At 41.5% G+C, this 14175-nt stretch overlaps 1 protein-coding gene across 2 annotated transcripts in view; it reads right to left on the minus strand.

The window, feature by feature from the left end:
- sbf2 (SET binding factor 2) overlaps positions 1 to 14175 on the minus strand; it is an 85489-nt gene that overhangs the window by 15662 nt on the left and 55652 nt on the right. For both annotated transcript variants that reach the window (XM_035682562.1, XM_035682561.1), the window contains exons 18-28: positions 8736 to 8906; positions 7803 to 8074; positions 6594 to 6766; positions 6242 to 6315; positions 3569 to 3764; positions 3104 to 3231; positions 2124 to 2299; positions 1838 to 1971; positions 1552 to 1753; positions 904 to 1100; positions 533 to 673 (exon numbers count right to left, since the gene is read on the minus strand). In XM_035682562.1, the coding sequence (XP_035538455.1) occupies positions 533 to 673; positions 904 to 1100; positions 1552 to 1753; positions 1838 to 1971; positions 2124 to 2299; positions 3104 to 3231; positions 3569 to 3764; positions 6242 to 6315; positions 6594 to 6766; positions 7803 to 8074; positions 8736 to 8906 (1864 nt within the window). The remainder of the gene's footprint in view (positions 1 to 532; positions 674 to 903; positions 1101 to 1551; positions 1754 to 1837; positions 1972 to 2123; positions 2300 to 3103; positions 3232 to 3568; positions 3765 to 6241; positions 6316 to 6593; positions 6767 to 7802; positions 8075 to 8735; positions 8907 to 14175) is intronic.

Consider the following 14175-nt stretch of genomic DNA (forward strand, 5'->3'; position numbering starts at 1 on the left):
ACACACAGACACACTCACACACATTAAGATAAGTAGGTGAAAAATAACTGCTGACCAGAACAAACTGGAGTGAACAAAAATAATTCTCAAAAAAGCAAATCTGCAGTTTTTGTTTTTATCAGAAGAAATGAACTCTACGTGGCCTCTTGTCCCTTACAAACAAACTAAGTTTTTCCCACGGCCGAGCCGAGGCCATTGCACAGAGGATTCAGGTCAGGTAGGTGCACAGGCAGTCAGGTGACGTAACTTTGGCTGAAGGGACTCAATGTCCAGAGTCAAGCCTCACAGGCAACCTGCAGACTCCACCAATCCAACAGTTGAATTAAAGGGAGGCCATCGTTAATTTTTTACTTTTCCTGTTTTGAGAAGTCAAATTGTCTTAGTTGCTAATTGCATTACCAGGATTTTATTTGAAGGGTCTATTATATAAAAATATACAAATTATCCCACAAGCAGATCAAAAAAGTCGAGTAGCACATCACCAAAAAATAAAATAAAAAAAGAGGATCTGTTGATCAATGTTGGAGCTTACCTGGTGAGAGGCCTATGAGGGAGCGGTTGGAAAGGGTGTTGTTTCCATTAATTTTGAAGTAGATGGGGATGGAGTTGAGGATGGCTTGCAGATACTTCTCTTGTTCAAGACTACTGCTTGAATCTGAGGATGAGGCAGGAGCTAAAAGGCAGAGCACAACATATAATAATATAAATAATCACCATCATTCAGAAATCTATTTAGATTTACAGGCCACATATCAAGCATTTTATGGGCAAACAATTAAAAGAATTTGGTTAAATTTTGGTTAGTTTTCTTCTTTCATAAGCGAAGCTGCACAAGTGGTTTAAATAATGTAAGAGGTTGCGATAAACTTAAAACAAACACTCAGATCTGCTGTTAATGCACACCTGTTGAGGAGGGGTTCTGCGACTTGAACAATCCCACCACACTCTTGCCGTGGAAGCCTCCTGAGCGGAGCAACACTGCTTTAGTACGAGGATGTTTCCAACACACAACGGGCAGACGGTTGTGTCTGTAGCAGCGGGCCACTTTGTGTAAACTGCTGTCCTGTACTGCCTGAGGAACCACCAACAGCCCTGGATAACTGACAGACAGAGACACAGAATAGAAATTTCAAACACACAAGTATAGTATCATTAATAAGCCACTGCAAAGCCATTAAGCTGAATAAATTGTCTCTTACTGAATTTACAGCCAAGATGTAAGAGGGATTATGAGTGTATCAGTCGCAATATTAGTCACAGACTGTGTGTTTCTGTACAACAGGCTGAATTTAAATCTAGTTGTCTCAATTGGTAAGTCAAACATCTGTCTGCCAGGTAGAGGAAGACTCCCTACAGGCCTTTCGAGATACAGAGGCTTACAAAGCTTCCGGCTGGGCTACAAATCTTGGAAATTAATATCCTCAGCGCCGCTGTGCTGTGATTGGTGGAATCAGCACTGCTCAGCAGGTTCCTAGACTGTTTCTTAAGGCGCTTTGAGCCACACTGCTGCGGCTAGAAGGTACCTAGTTACCCAGCGTGTGAGGTGCGTACCTGCGACAGAGGGAGTAGAGCCTGTTCACGGCTGTGATCCTGAACTGCTCGCCTGACTTGGAGCGAGACGAGCTGGCGGTGATGGTGCCTAGGCCCAGACGCTGGTAGTCCCGGAAGCAGGACTGCTCCACCAGCTGCTCCATGGTGGACTTCTCGGATGCTCGTAAAGTGCTGCTGGGCGGAGGCTCACCGTCATCAGATACTATAACACAGATGCAAAGACGAGTTAGAAAATCTTTTACGTTTTCTTCAGTCTCGCCACAGCGTCACGTGTGATTACGCTCACTTGAAATGTCGTCATCTTCATGCCAGGTCATTCTGCTGCCTCTGTCGTTCTTCTTCAGTGTGGTCTGGTTACCGCGGCCCATGGTGATCTTTCCGGCCCTCTTTGCTCCCTTGACGATAGTTTTGGACAGTGTTCTGTGAGGGGAACAGGGCAGACAGCAACATAATTTACTGTGTACAGTTTCAGCATAAAAACAGGAGGATTTTTAAAAATATTTCCAGCAGAGAAAGAAACGGCAGTAAACGGTTAGTCCAGAGCTTGTTGCTGCAAAAGCTGCACCACAAACCTGAAGCCAGTGTTCCTCTCTTTTTGCTTTGGAAGGATGAGCTGAGGAGCTGTTTGTCCTGCTGCAAATGCAAAGGAGCTGAAAATGGACTGTGGGTAGCGGATCCTCTGGAGGTGTTTTCTGAATATCTCCACCATCTCTGAGCTCACCTCCTCATCAAAAGCCACCTTTATCAACTGTAAGAGATGTCGGTAAAACTGATTATTTAACAACATAAGCAACAATTCAGACACAAAATGTTATATTTACACTGGACTCTAACTCTGTCCAACCCAAGCAACAGGGGCTGAAGCCATCTTTAAATGTAGGAACATCTCAACAGCTCAGAGTTGTCTGTTTATCACTGCTAAGATTTGTCTTTTTTTACCACCAAACAGTTGCTAAAGTGTGCAGATCTGAAACTTTCACATCTAAATGAAAGACTGGTAAAACAGCCACCAACACACACCCACACATTCCAGTGAGGAAGAAGCACAACAAAACTAAAGAAATGTGCACACAGGCCAAGTGACCTATAGTCTAACAACACGGCCACTACCATCATCCGTGTTAGTAAAAAGATAGGAATGAACCATAAAAACTTTCATAGCAGTAAATCTAAACACTAAAAACACATGCTTGGCTGAAAATTGCTTTTCATTTTGATTCTAAGAATCATATTATGAAAGCGAGTGGGGGTTTCTAAAAGCTGTAACACACGCTGTTTGTTCATTATCATTTCAAGTGTGGCTGCTGATATATTAGTTTCTGCAGTTTGTGAATCATTTGACAGCCTAGTTTATTAAGAAATAGCATTAAATTAATATAATAAAGTTGAATATCTTGGAAACATAACTACTTAATAATGCTGCATGCCACATTGTGATGAGTTGCTCAATATATGAGTTGTTTTTTCAAACGTGATCAGTGAAGTCACATTAACTTAAACCGATTGCACCGTGTCCATACTGGACTAATATGAGTGTGCATTCAGTGTTCACCTGAAATGATGCAGAGCGGAGCTGCAGGCCTTCCTGCATGTTCTGCTGCAGCTGGTTCTGGATGCTGATCTTCTTCTCTTTGGTCAGCGTGGACACTGGAAAAGCTCTGATCACTGCCTGCTCCCCAACTGGACACATATAGTAACAAAGATCAGCATCACATTACTGGGAAAAAATGGTGCTGCATTTTAGTGGAGACAACACACTGGCTCGCCTGCTAATAACTTCTTTCTTTGTTAGATAAGTGACAGTAGAAAAGGTGACTGGGGACATTTCAGTTCATGTCGTGCCTTAACCACCAGGGTGACCCACCTACTAACTTTAATGGTTTAGAAAGACCATTACAGTGTTGAAGAGTATGGTTTTTATGGGTCAAGTCTGCTGCTTTTTCTTAAAATTAGCAAACAAATATGACAACATTTTTCATTGACATTTAAAAGCTACTGTTAAAGTTTCGGTATTTACCCAGTGGATCATGGGGGGTGCCTTTGAAAATGATGCGGTATGTGGTGAGAAAGAGGGCTCCCTCTGCTGGCAGGATGTGTGGGCCCCCCAGGAGGCCCCCAGTCGCCTCCTCCCTGCCGTCAGGGTCCAGAAGCACCCGCAACCCCTCTGACACCAACTCCTCTCCAGGAAGCAGCGCTGGACGCAGAATCTTAGGCTGATGGGAAATAAACAATAAGGCATTATATCCAGGGACAGATGCCCAAACAGTGCCTGTCTATGAACACGTCTGAGCTCTTTCATTGCCAGTAAGGTATTCAAAACGAAGGAAGAAACATTTGCGTCAGTGAAACAGAAAAGGCCAGGAAATCAATTCATCATTATAATGTCAAAGCACAGCACCACATGACCTTGGTTTGACATATTTTAGCTTCAAATGCATGTCAGTTTGTCATCACAAAGACACAACTTGCAAGCACACAGCATTTGAAAGCATTAAAAAGCACACCTGCCAACAAAAACAAATTCATACTCTCTGTTGAGACCAATTTCAACACTCTAAGCAAAACTCACGATCTGTTTTTCAAGTAAAAAATGTTACATTGTCCATTTATTGAAGTGAGTAAACACTGGTTTTCACTTTATGACTTTAAAATTTAAACATACGGACAGTGACTGATGCGCTTTCACTTGTAGAATAATGCTTATTACTTAAATTCCTATCAGTTTCTTTCCAGTAAGGCAGAACTCGCATTAAAGATTACTCTATGCGTACTATCTTTATTCTACTCATTTTAATCAGTTTGTGTGTAAATGTTGAGATGTTGAGTTTCAAACAACATCAGTATCTCGTATATGCAGCATATCTTTTAGAATGTTTTACATATTCTTTGTAGGTTTGGAATCAGTTTCTGTTTAAACTCACTTTCAAAGAAGAAGTTAATGTCACTTCTTAAGAAAGAAGAAGAGAAACACAAACAGATGATATGCACTAACGGGTTATCGACCGCATTTCGGTGTTTTCTTAACAGAAGTGATCATTAACCACGTCCCAAAACCAACCACCGCAGGACCAACGTTTTTCTACATTATCAACTCTAAAACAAAAACAACAGTCAAATCTACACCCTCCCAAATCTTCAGCTCCTTCTGGGCTACAAAAGCAAGTAGAGAAACACACTCAGTTGTTCCACTGTCACAAATACAAACGAGGAGGGACATTAGATCATTCACAGCATTTCCCATTAAGGCCACAGCCAACCTGGGGGAGTTGAGGTCTGGCCAGGAGATAATAGGAACTTCTTGAATCCATCCTTGAATGGACAGAGAGACCAAGAAGAGAGTCCCTCTGCACCTCATTACTGCTGCGAGCTCGGCTTCTTACTCGAGCTGCACCTTAAATGTGTTCATTCTTTTTCTTCTTTATGTTATTGCTACCATTACGACTACTATTTCGACTTGTCACGGATCCAGTCACTGTCAGAGTCAGTGTTGTTTACACTTTTTTAGTATATTTTGGCATGCTGCTTGCAGCTAGCAGTCCAGGATGGAAGCTTTCTCCAACACATAAACTAGTGAGAGGTTAGCCACAAAGTACCGCAGACAATCAGCCCAGACTGCTCACCGCGGTCTCCAGGTTGCTCCCAAGGCAGTACTGGCATGGTGTTTGTCTGTGTACGAGCGTGTGCAAGAATATGAGTGAGTGCAAGAGGAATTACCCAGAGCTGGCAGACATATAGCACGGCAGGGTCCAAAAGACAAAACTGGTAAAATCTGAAAATGCGATGATGACTGGAAAACATTGGATGAGATCGGGACTCTGCATAGTAGCAGCAAACCAGACGAAAGTGAAAATGTGGACACAGAATGTGAGTAAAAACCGTGATTAAGACTATATAAGACATATATTCATTATGAAGTATTATGATGTTATTCTGGATTGTTCTCATTAAAAGTTTCATTCATCATCACATCTTCAGAAAAAGTTAATTGTAGAATTTTACAATCCATATTCTAAAATAAAATATCTATTTTATCTAACACTTATTTGATTAAAATTTACAAGCCAACAAGTTAAACAACAATTAATTTGTTAGCATAAAAAAAAAAGAAAAACACATGTTCCATACCAGTACATTTTCAGGCATTATTCATTATGTCATTGTAACTGCTTATCCCTTATCTATGATAAACACTTTCCTATACTAGAAGTTCTAATGTCATCTTTCCAACATTTTTGCTGTAATAAAATGCTGTTATTATAACCCATCCTCTCAAACTGATGATATTTAACTTGGGCTTGTGGGAAAAAGTTGTCAATTAAATGCTGCTAAACAGACGACAACAATAATAAATAGTTTATTTTATTTTATATGGAGTGAACAATATTAACGTGGTTAGGTCTTATGGCTGAATTTATTAGTAATTTCCTCTATTACAAGTGATACATAGTGTAGAACAAGACATTTTGAGTTAGGCTGCCTAACTTCTGGAAACAAACCCAGAAATTACTTTACTTTGGCTTTGTATAGCTACATTTCACATTGTAAATATTAAGATTAGATATATATATATATATATATATATACACACACATTAAAAAAAAAGTCTAACCATGCCATATTAATTTTAATTAATTAATATAAATTTTTCATTTACTGTACATACAGCTGAAGTGAAGTGTAGAGCACTCACCTTCTGAATGGGAGGTAGCCTCCTGCTTTCCCTGTGAACCGCCTCTAGAGCCTCCATTTGCATAGCTACAATGCCTATGGGTGAGAAGTTAGGGTCAGTTACCATCTGTCCACACACAAGTGCACAAACAGAGCTGGTACAGAGAAACACATGTACACCCATATGCTCTTACAATCAGAGTGTGTATTTACAGGTTTTAATGCCATTGAACATGTCAGGAGTTAATCAGCTCAGACGCCTCTGCTGCTGTTGGCCTGAGCTGAGAACATACACAGATCCATACTCTGTACAAAGCTGGGAGAATTAGGACAGCAGCAGAGTGTGTGAAGGAACACCAGCGTGAGCGCTGTACCTGGGATCATGCTGTGCAGGCTCTTGATGTGTTCCTGCGTTACTCCGCTCTCTGTGCACACCTTGTCGATGAAGCGGGCAACGAACCTGACCACAGAGTTGGCCACGTCACTGTTCTCCGAGTCCTCAAACCCGCTTTCTGTATCAAAGCTCTCTGCAACGCTACCGGCGATGCTGTGAAAAGATACATGAAGACACCGTGAAAATGGGAAAGGTCAAGCCACCGTGTCCAGGAGGAGATCTGATCTGAGAGCTGAGAGCTGCGTGTTGACAGAAGTGGATTTGAGAATGCACTGTGATAAAGAGCAGCGAAAACGAGAGTGATTTGCAGCTTGGCATGGGCTAAGTGTTGATGCCTGCATCAATCGCTCAGGCTGTATTAGCCAAGATGAATGTTTCACATGAGATGGTGATGCAACTTTCCCTCTGGATGCACATAGCATGATGAGATCCAAATGACCTCTGAGAGAAATAAACAAGTCTGGGGCAAAAATGAAAGAGAAAATGAGAGACGATTTCCACGCAAACAAATTCTTGGCTGCAGCATTTCTGTCTTCTCATTAGAAATAGAAAAATAACAGGATAAAAGAGTAACATTGTGTTCTTGTGGATATTTGGGAATTAAATGTGAAATGCAGAACAAAATGTTTAACAAAGCTCAATTACTGTCAATAACAGAAATTAAATATTAATATCGTGTTCTTCTGACCACTTGGGAACAAACCGCCGCATGCCTTTTGGTTCTAAGAAGAGACATACATGAGGGAACTCCACTCTACACTTATTGCAGAACACGGGAAATCACTTCCACTGCTATTTTGTTTGGGTTAGTACAGTATAGGCCCATTAAAGACACCCTGAGGGTTTTAAACTTCCCAACACAAGTAAATGAGGCTCACACTGCCCAAAGGATGGATGTGGGCCGGAAACAGGAGAGGTACTGTGTTCCATTTGGCTTAATAGGAGGGTATCATGTAGACAGTGAGTTACGCCACATCCACCCACATACTTATCATCACCTTATTAAGAGAGGTACACGTACTCCCAAATCATGAAACCATACCTTGAGGTTTCCTCCAGATAAGACTGATCGTTCTACCTTACAAATACTGAACAAGCCAAAAGTATGTTCTAGTATATTTTTGATCTCAGTGGATAGTAAACAGTTTAACTGGGATATTGAACCACATTATGCTGTCGCTCTCCTGACCTGTTGGTGACGATGCTGTTGCTGCCACTCTCCCAGTCAGCGACAGGGGTGTTGCGGAGCAGCTTGTTCTTGCTGGTGTCCAAAGGAACTAGGAGGTAAACCATGAGGCTGGCGTAGTGGATGGCCTGGCTGAACACAGTGCTCTCCTCGTTCTTCACCAGCTCTTGCTGCTTCTCCTTGCTCAGGCTGGGCCACGAACGCAGCTGCTCTGCCGCCAGGTCCATGGCAGTGTGCTCTTCATCTCTGCCCGCTGCCGGCACGGGGCCCGCATCCTGCAGAGGTCAGAGCGAACGGTTGGAATCTGACAAACGCTTTAAAAAAAAAACGCAATATTGCCACAGTGTGTTGACCTACAGAGTGCAGTTCAACTAGAAAATGTTTTTCCCTTTTAGATCGAAAAGAATTATTAGAATATTTTTGAAAACTGCTGACTATCTGGGGTCAGGTTGCGGTGGCAGAGAGCAAGGTAGTCCAGATGTCCCTCTCCCTAGCAATGTTCCCAGACCAGATGAGCTATATAATCTCTCCAGCATGTTCTGGGTCTACCCCAGGGTCTCCTTTCCACAGGCATCCTGATCAGATGCCCAAGCTGCCTCAACTTGCTCCTTTAGAGACAAAGGAGCCCCACTCCGAGCCCCCTCTGGATGTCTGAGCTCCTTACCCTCTTTAAAGGTGAGTGCAGCCACTCTACGAAGGAAACTTAGGCAAATTTTGGCCACTTGTATATGTGATTTCTTTCTTTTAGTCACTACCCAAAGATCAAGCACACTGTGATATCTTTAAATGTCTCGTTTTGTCAAACCAACATTTCAAAACCCAAACATAGAAGTACAGCAGCAAATAAAAAGCTGGAAATAGAGATTTTGGCATAAACAGACTCGATATGCATTCTCACAAAATATTTACACATATTGGTTAGTTTTTCTGTCTTACCTTTAGCCTGGCAGTGATGCCCCCTTTCTCCTCTGGGGTGCTTAGATAAAGGGCACGGATCTGACTCTGGACCTCGCTGTAGAAAGTGGCTTCCCAGAACTGCTGGTTGGTCCAGATGGGATGATCCTGAATGCAGGTGTAGGCAAACTGGTTCACCCCAGCAGCCAATTTCTGCAAGACAAAACTTAAAGTCAGGATAATGTACAGAAGCAACATTAGATTAGATGTGCCAACCCACCCCTGCCTGACACATGTAGTGCTTATGATTATATATAACTCTTTCATAAGACACCTTACAATGATGCTTATTAAACATCTACAAAGTTAAAAAAAATGCAAGTAATTGGAGAAAAAAACAATTGTGATTTGCATCCCTGTTTCTCTGATAGTTTACGTTGTCTCCCATAGCAACAGACAGGAACCAGATGTTGGATTTTCAGTCGCCAGAACAGCAGTGACGGTGTTATTGTTTACAGGTCAGATTCAGATTAGAACGCCAATTTTCTTTTGTGTTACTGATGTTAAAAGGAAATTCACGTATTGACTACACAAGTAGTCTAAATAGACAGACAGACAAAGTCAATTAAAACTTTACTCACTTAACCTCGTCAACCCTAGTCAGTACAAACACATGTGACACAGCCAAACTTTGATCAAAACCACAGAACTTTATTTTAAATTCTAGTGGAAATACGAACGTTTCCTGGAATACAAAATATGTTGTGCGGAATTTTGGGGGAAAAGTGATACACAAAACAACTACAATATTTCCGTTGGAGGGAACAGATATATCACACAGGGAAAACTGGAGAGTTCACTGATACTATCAAAAGAAGATTTTTCCAAAGTAAATAAAAAGGGAAAAACTGGATGTTAAGGGGTTAACATACACTCTCTTATATTCATGTGTTTAATTTCTTTCGCGGTAATGATACTGACAGCTGCTCCAACTGAGCCTGAGCATGAGTATCCTCATCCTTGCAGCCCTCTACTTGTGGGCAGTCAGAGTTAATGCAAGTTTATTTCTCATTGGGTATTTGCATCAAGAAGGGATTTGGGCTGCAGTGCCCCTTGAAACGGAGTTTGCCAAATTTCTGGGAAGAAGTGGGAAAACAAAAAATAAGTCAGCCCTGGGATTTAAAGTGAAATCAATCATTCCTTGTGAGTCGTAACTTTTTAACAGATAACAACCCCTAATGGAGCAACAGACCACCCCTCTTTCCTTCTGTGTCTGGATGTATTTGGAAGCACTGCTGTTGTTTTTCATTAGTGCGGGCTGAAGAGTAAAGCACCTGCTCCTTGCAAAAACAGCTACGAAAAGGGAATGTACAGTGCTCGGCTAAAGGCATTAATGCTGGTCCATACTGCATTGTATAACACATATGGTAAACACCGCAGAGCAATGCTGGAGAAACAATATCACACCGCAAATAACATGGTATCACAGTGTGCCAATAAATGACATACACCAACCGTCCGTCTCCCCGTCTAAAGGCACATGTCTGTAATTTGATTGGCTTCTGATTTCTCTCCCCTGAGCCTGACACAATACAGTGGTTTCCTTTATCACTTCATAGTTTGCCTTTGAAGGATGGGAACTAGAGGAGTTACCGTAATTATAACAGACAGAACCAAAACAGCTCTATTTCCAGTGAGATGGGCCAGAAGCCAAGAGAGAGGAGAGCTGGGAGGACTGACATTGAACAGAGAGCTAATGCCCACACAGCACTTAACATGCATGTCTTAGTTGTGTCTCTTTTTTGGTCCATGGGAGTTAATACTGTACTCATCCTTTCATTATGTTGAAACATGTACAGTGGAACTGTTTCATAGTTACAAATTATTGGTCTATACCTTGTAAATGTCTAATTATTTTAATAAAAATTTACGTAATGGAAAAAAAATGGAGGTAAAACATCTTCAACACACTCCAACATGTTATTACAAAACTCCCGAAGCAGTCTCCTGCTGCTCTTCTTCTAATATTAGATTACAATAATGAAACCACTCTTTTGGGAAATGTGACACCGCTGAGTTCAGCAGATTTTCATGAGTTTTCAAGGTGTTTAAAGAAAGAGCCTACAATATCTTTCTGGCTGATGACAGAGGCCAACAAGAAACAGATACAGAAGATCTCAATTAAAAAAAGAATAGTCTGAGGGATTTTAAGGTATAGAGAAAAAGAGTGGTCACTTAAAATCAATGAAGTTGAATTTATTCATAACTTCGTCAACAAATTGGCCTATTACACTTAAATGTTGACAACTTAAACCTGACATATACGCCAGTAGGGATATGTCTGTGGTAAACTAAAAATAATGTTGTCATGCTGATGACAGTTTAGGAGGAGAAAAGTTGTTTTAATCTCTGCAGCTGAAACTACTCTGCTCTCCTGCAGGTTTTGTTCAGTCCATCAGTCCTTGATTACACTTCACCTCAAAACTAGAACTCCTTCTCTCCTTTTATCTAAGCCTTTCTAACTTTAAGCACAGATTTAACCTGAAATGTACAAGTGGTGGGCCAGAGTAAAGCCTTGCACTAGATCAATAAGACAACGCAAAGATGATATTAATGGGAGCTTGTTTAGAGGAACTGCTTTCTCTCCAGAAATAGACAATTACACTAACTTTGCTATCATCACAGGAACCAAGCGCACCGCCTTTAATTCAGTATATGGGAATGAGGCCAGAGAAACGCTTGATGAAAGGACAAAGACAAATCTGCTGTGGTAAGAAATGCTTTGAAGAGAGGCTATAATGTGACCAACTCTGGCACGGCTCAAGCTAACAGACTTATAGACTGTGGAATAAATGGTTTCTAGACTCTCTGCAAAGAGGACTAATACCAATACAATAAGAAGAAGCGAAGCCCTTAGGATAGCATTGCAATACCTCAGGAGTGTGTTATGTGCAGATGTTGTGTGGGTGTGTGTGAGTGTGAATGTGTGGGGGGGATCTGTGTGTAATTTGTCTACGCTGTCTATACTCAGCCTGCCTGTTGTTTTCTGACTTGTCAGATATGTGCAGGTCATTTTGACCAAGGTCATCTCTTCCTAATATGATAATACATGGAGCTTACCGAGACATCCACAAGACAGATGGGCAAGGAGGAGGACAGGGAAGGAGAAGAGAAAGGAGAGGAAAGGGAGGAGGAAACCAGAGTAGGAAGTGAAGATGAAGAAGAAGGAGGGAGTATACAGCTATCAGACCCATCTGGCCGGGTGGGTAGTGAATAGAAGGAATGCAGGATTGAGGGAGAAAGGGTGAAAAACAAGCATTAAAACCACAAGGGGAGACAGAAAGGAGAAAATGCTGTGTACAGGTCGAAGGAATGAGGCTATCAGGATTTGGGATCTTGTTTTGAACTCTGGGACATGATCCCAAGGTTCACGGTAAGATTGAGTGCGGCCTCCAAACATCAGCCATACAGCATCACACATGTCAACTGTGTCTCTCAGAGACTGAGAGGTGGTGCGTGTTGTCACTGAGGGGATTGTATATTTGTGTGCATACACTGAGAGAAGACTGCTGTAACTGATATGTCACCAGCCTTGGGGCAGCAATGTTATTTAGTGTTTGGAAGTGTTTTGGAAGAATTCATAGCATTCCTAAATTGTAGATACAAAAACAGTCATTATTTCTGCATGACTTCTCTGTGGGAATGCATGCCTGACCTGTACACAATCCATCTCCTATTTTTTTGCAATTCTACATGAGTCAGTGTTTTGTGAGGAAAACTACTTGCATCCCGAAACCATAAAAAAAAACAACTTCTCTATTCAGTTCAAACAATGTATCAGTCTCGTAACACAAACACAGAAATACATGTTGAAAGTCAGGCTAATAAACAAACCCATCATGGCATCCATAGGCCATAACCTGTGTAGAAACACAATGTACAAGTAACATAAATGTTCCAAAGCGAAGTAAACACAGATAGAGTAAGTCAAGCGCTGGACACTTCTGAGATATACAAGGGTCACGCAGTACGTCATTTTCCCTTGCAAGGACATGGTGCAGAGCAGTTTGACAGAGCGAGCTGCCAAATCCCCCCATGAATAAACTATGGCTGAAAGAATGCAAACAGTCAAGTGTTCTTGTTGTGCAAGTCATCCAGAACTGCATTTGGGTTTCTCACTTGCTGTCATACCCAACCTGTTTTTTCCCCCCGAGCAGAGACATTTACTCTGCTGGCACATTCAAATGTAAGAAGAAATATTGTGTGGGATTGCAAAGGGCAGAATAACATCAGGCCCAGACGTCAACGACACCTGCTCATCCCTTGATAAACCCACCCCTCACTAGATAATGAATGCCAGAGGAGCTGTCTGCAGATTAGAGAATGACCACAAAATGCAAAACCTCACCTCTAACAAAGGCCCACTGTACAAAGGTTCTGTGGCATTTAGATAAACTTTACCGACACAGACCTAATGACACCATCCATTCATGACCTAGGCCAAAAGATATTTTGCAAATCACTTCCATCAACATCTATCAAATACTGTTCCATGAGTGTTTCAGCTTGAGCAAAACATTCAAGCAGGGTCAAGCTGAGGGGAAACCAAAGAAATGGGAAAGCAAAAATAATAGAATGTGGGTCAATAGCATAAGCAGTTCAAATCAAAATGTGGCTAGCAACAAAACTAAACACCGTCTGTCTCTATCCAGCGGATTCTGGGAGCAGACAGTCTCATTGCGAGGGAGCTTCCCACGTTCCCCGATCGGGAGACTTTAGGGCCATGGGGACAGTACCACTGTAAGCATGAACAAACTGTGAGCTTGCCAACGGTTGGCCAAGAATACCAAACAGGGACTTGACCAATGACTGACTCCTGACCTTGAACTAACAAGTCTTTTAATGTGTAGTGCCTGAACAGAGACAGACATTTTTTTTTACCCAAGGTCTGGCATGTATAAAAAACTAAATAAAAAGTATTTCTCATGAATACTTGCGCAATAAGTCAAGAGACATGCACTACTTACATGTGTAACACTACCACCTCTGACTCAAAGAATATCAGAATTTAATGTATGTTTAAATTAATTAATCTAGTCTTGTAGAACATAAAAATGTGAAGGAAATCAAAGAGCAAATAACTCCTGCTTATGAGACTGGTTCAAGATTAATGTCAACATGTAGTTAAGTGGGTCAGTGCAGGAAACACAGTTCTGAGCAAGTCAATGATTTGATTTCACACTGAAAATAACCTTCGGACTTGGAAAAACAATTGAGTTTTCTAGTGTTATTTACAAGAAGCAGAGCCTTCCTTGCACATTGGAAAAATGGCACAGCAGCACCACCAAACCACTTTAAAGTAATAAACAACAAAGTGCGCAGTGTGTGAGGAGGCAGTGTAAACAGTCAGAAATGATTGGTGTTTACAGGCAGCACGCTCAATAATATTTGACAGATCTCTTATGGGGTCAAAATTATGAGT

This window comes from Morone saxatilis, unplaced genomic scaffold (genome assembly GCF_004916995.1).
Source record: "Morone saxatilis isolate NCDOM2014 unplaced genomic scaffold, NCSU_SB_2.0 Contig11, whole genome shotgun sequence".
In the NCBI taxonomy this organism is placed as follows: Eukaryota; Metazoa; Chordata; class Actinopteri; family Moronidae; genus Morone; species Morone saxatilis.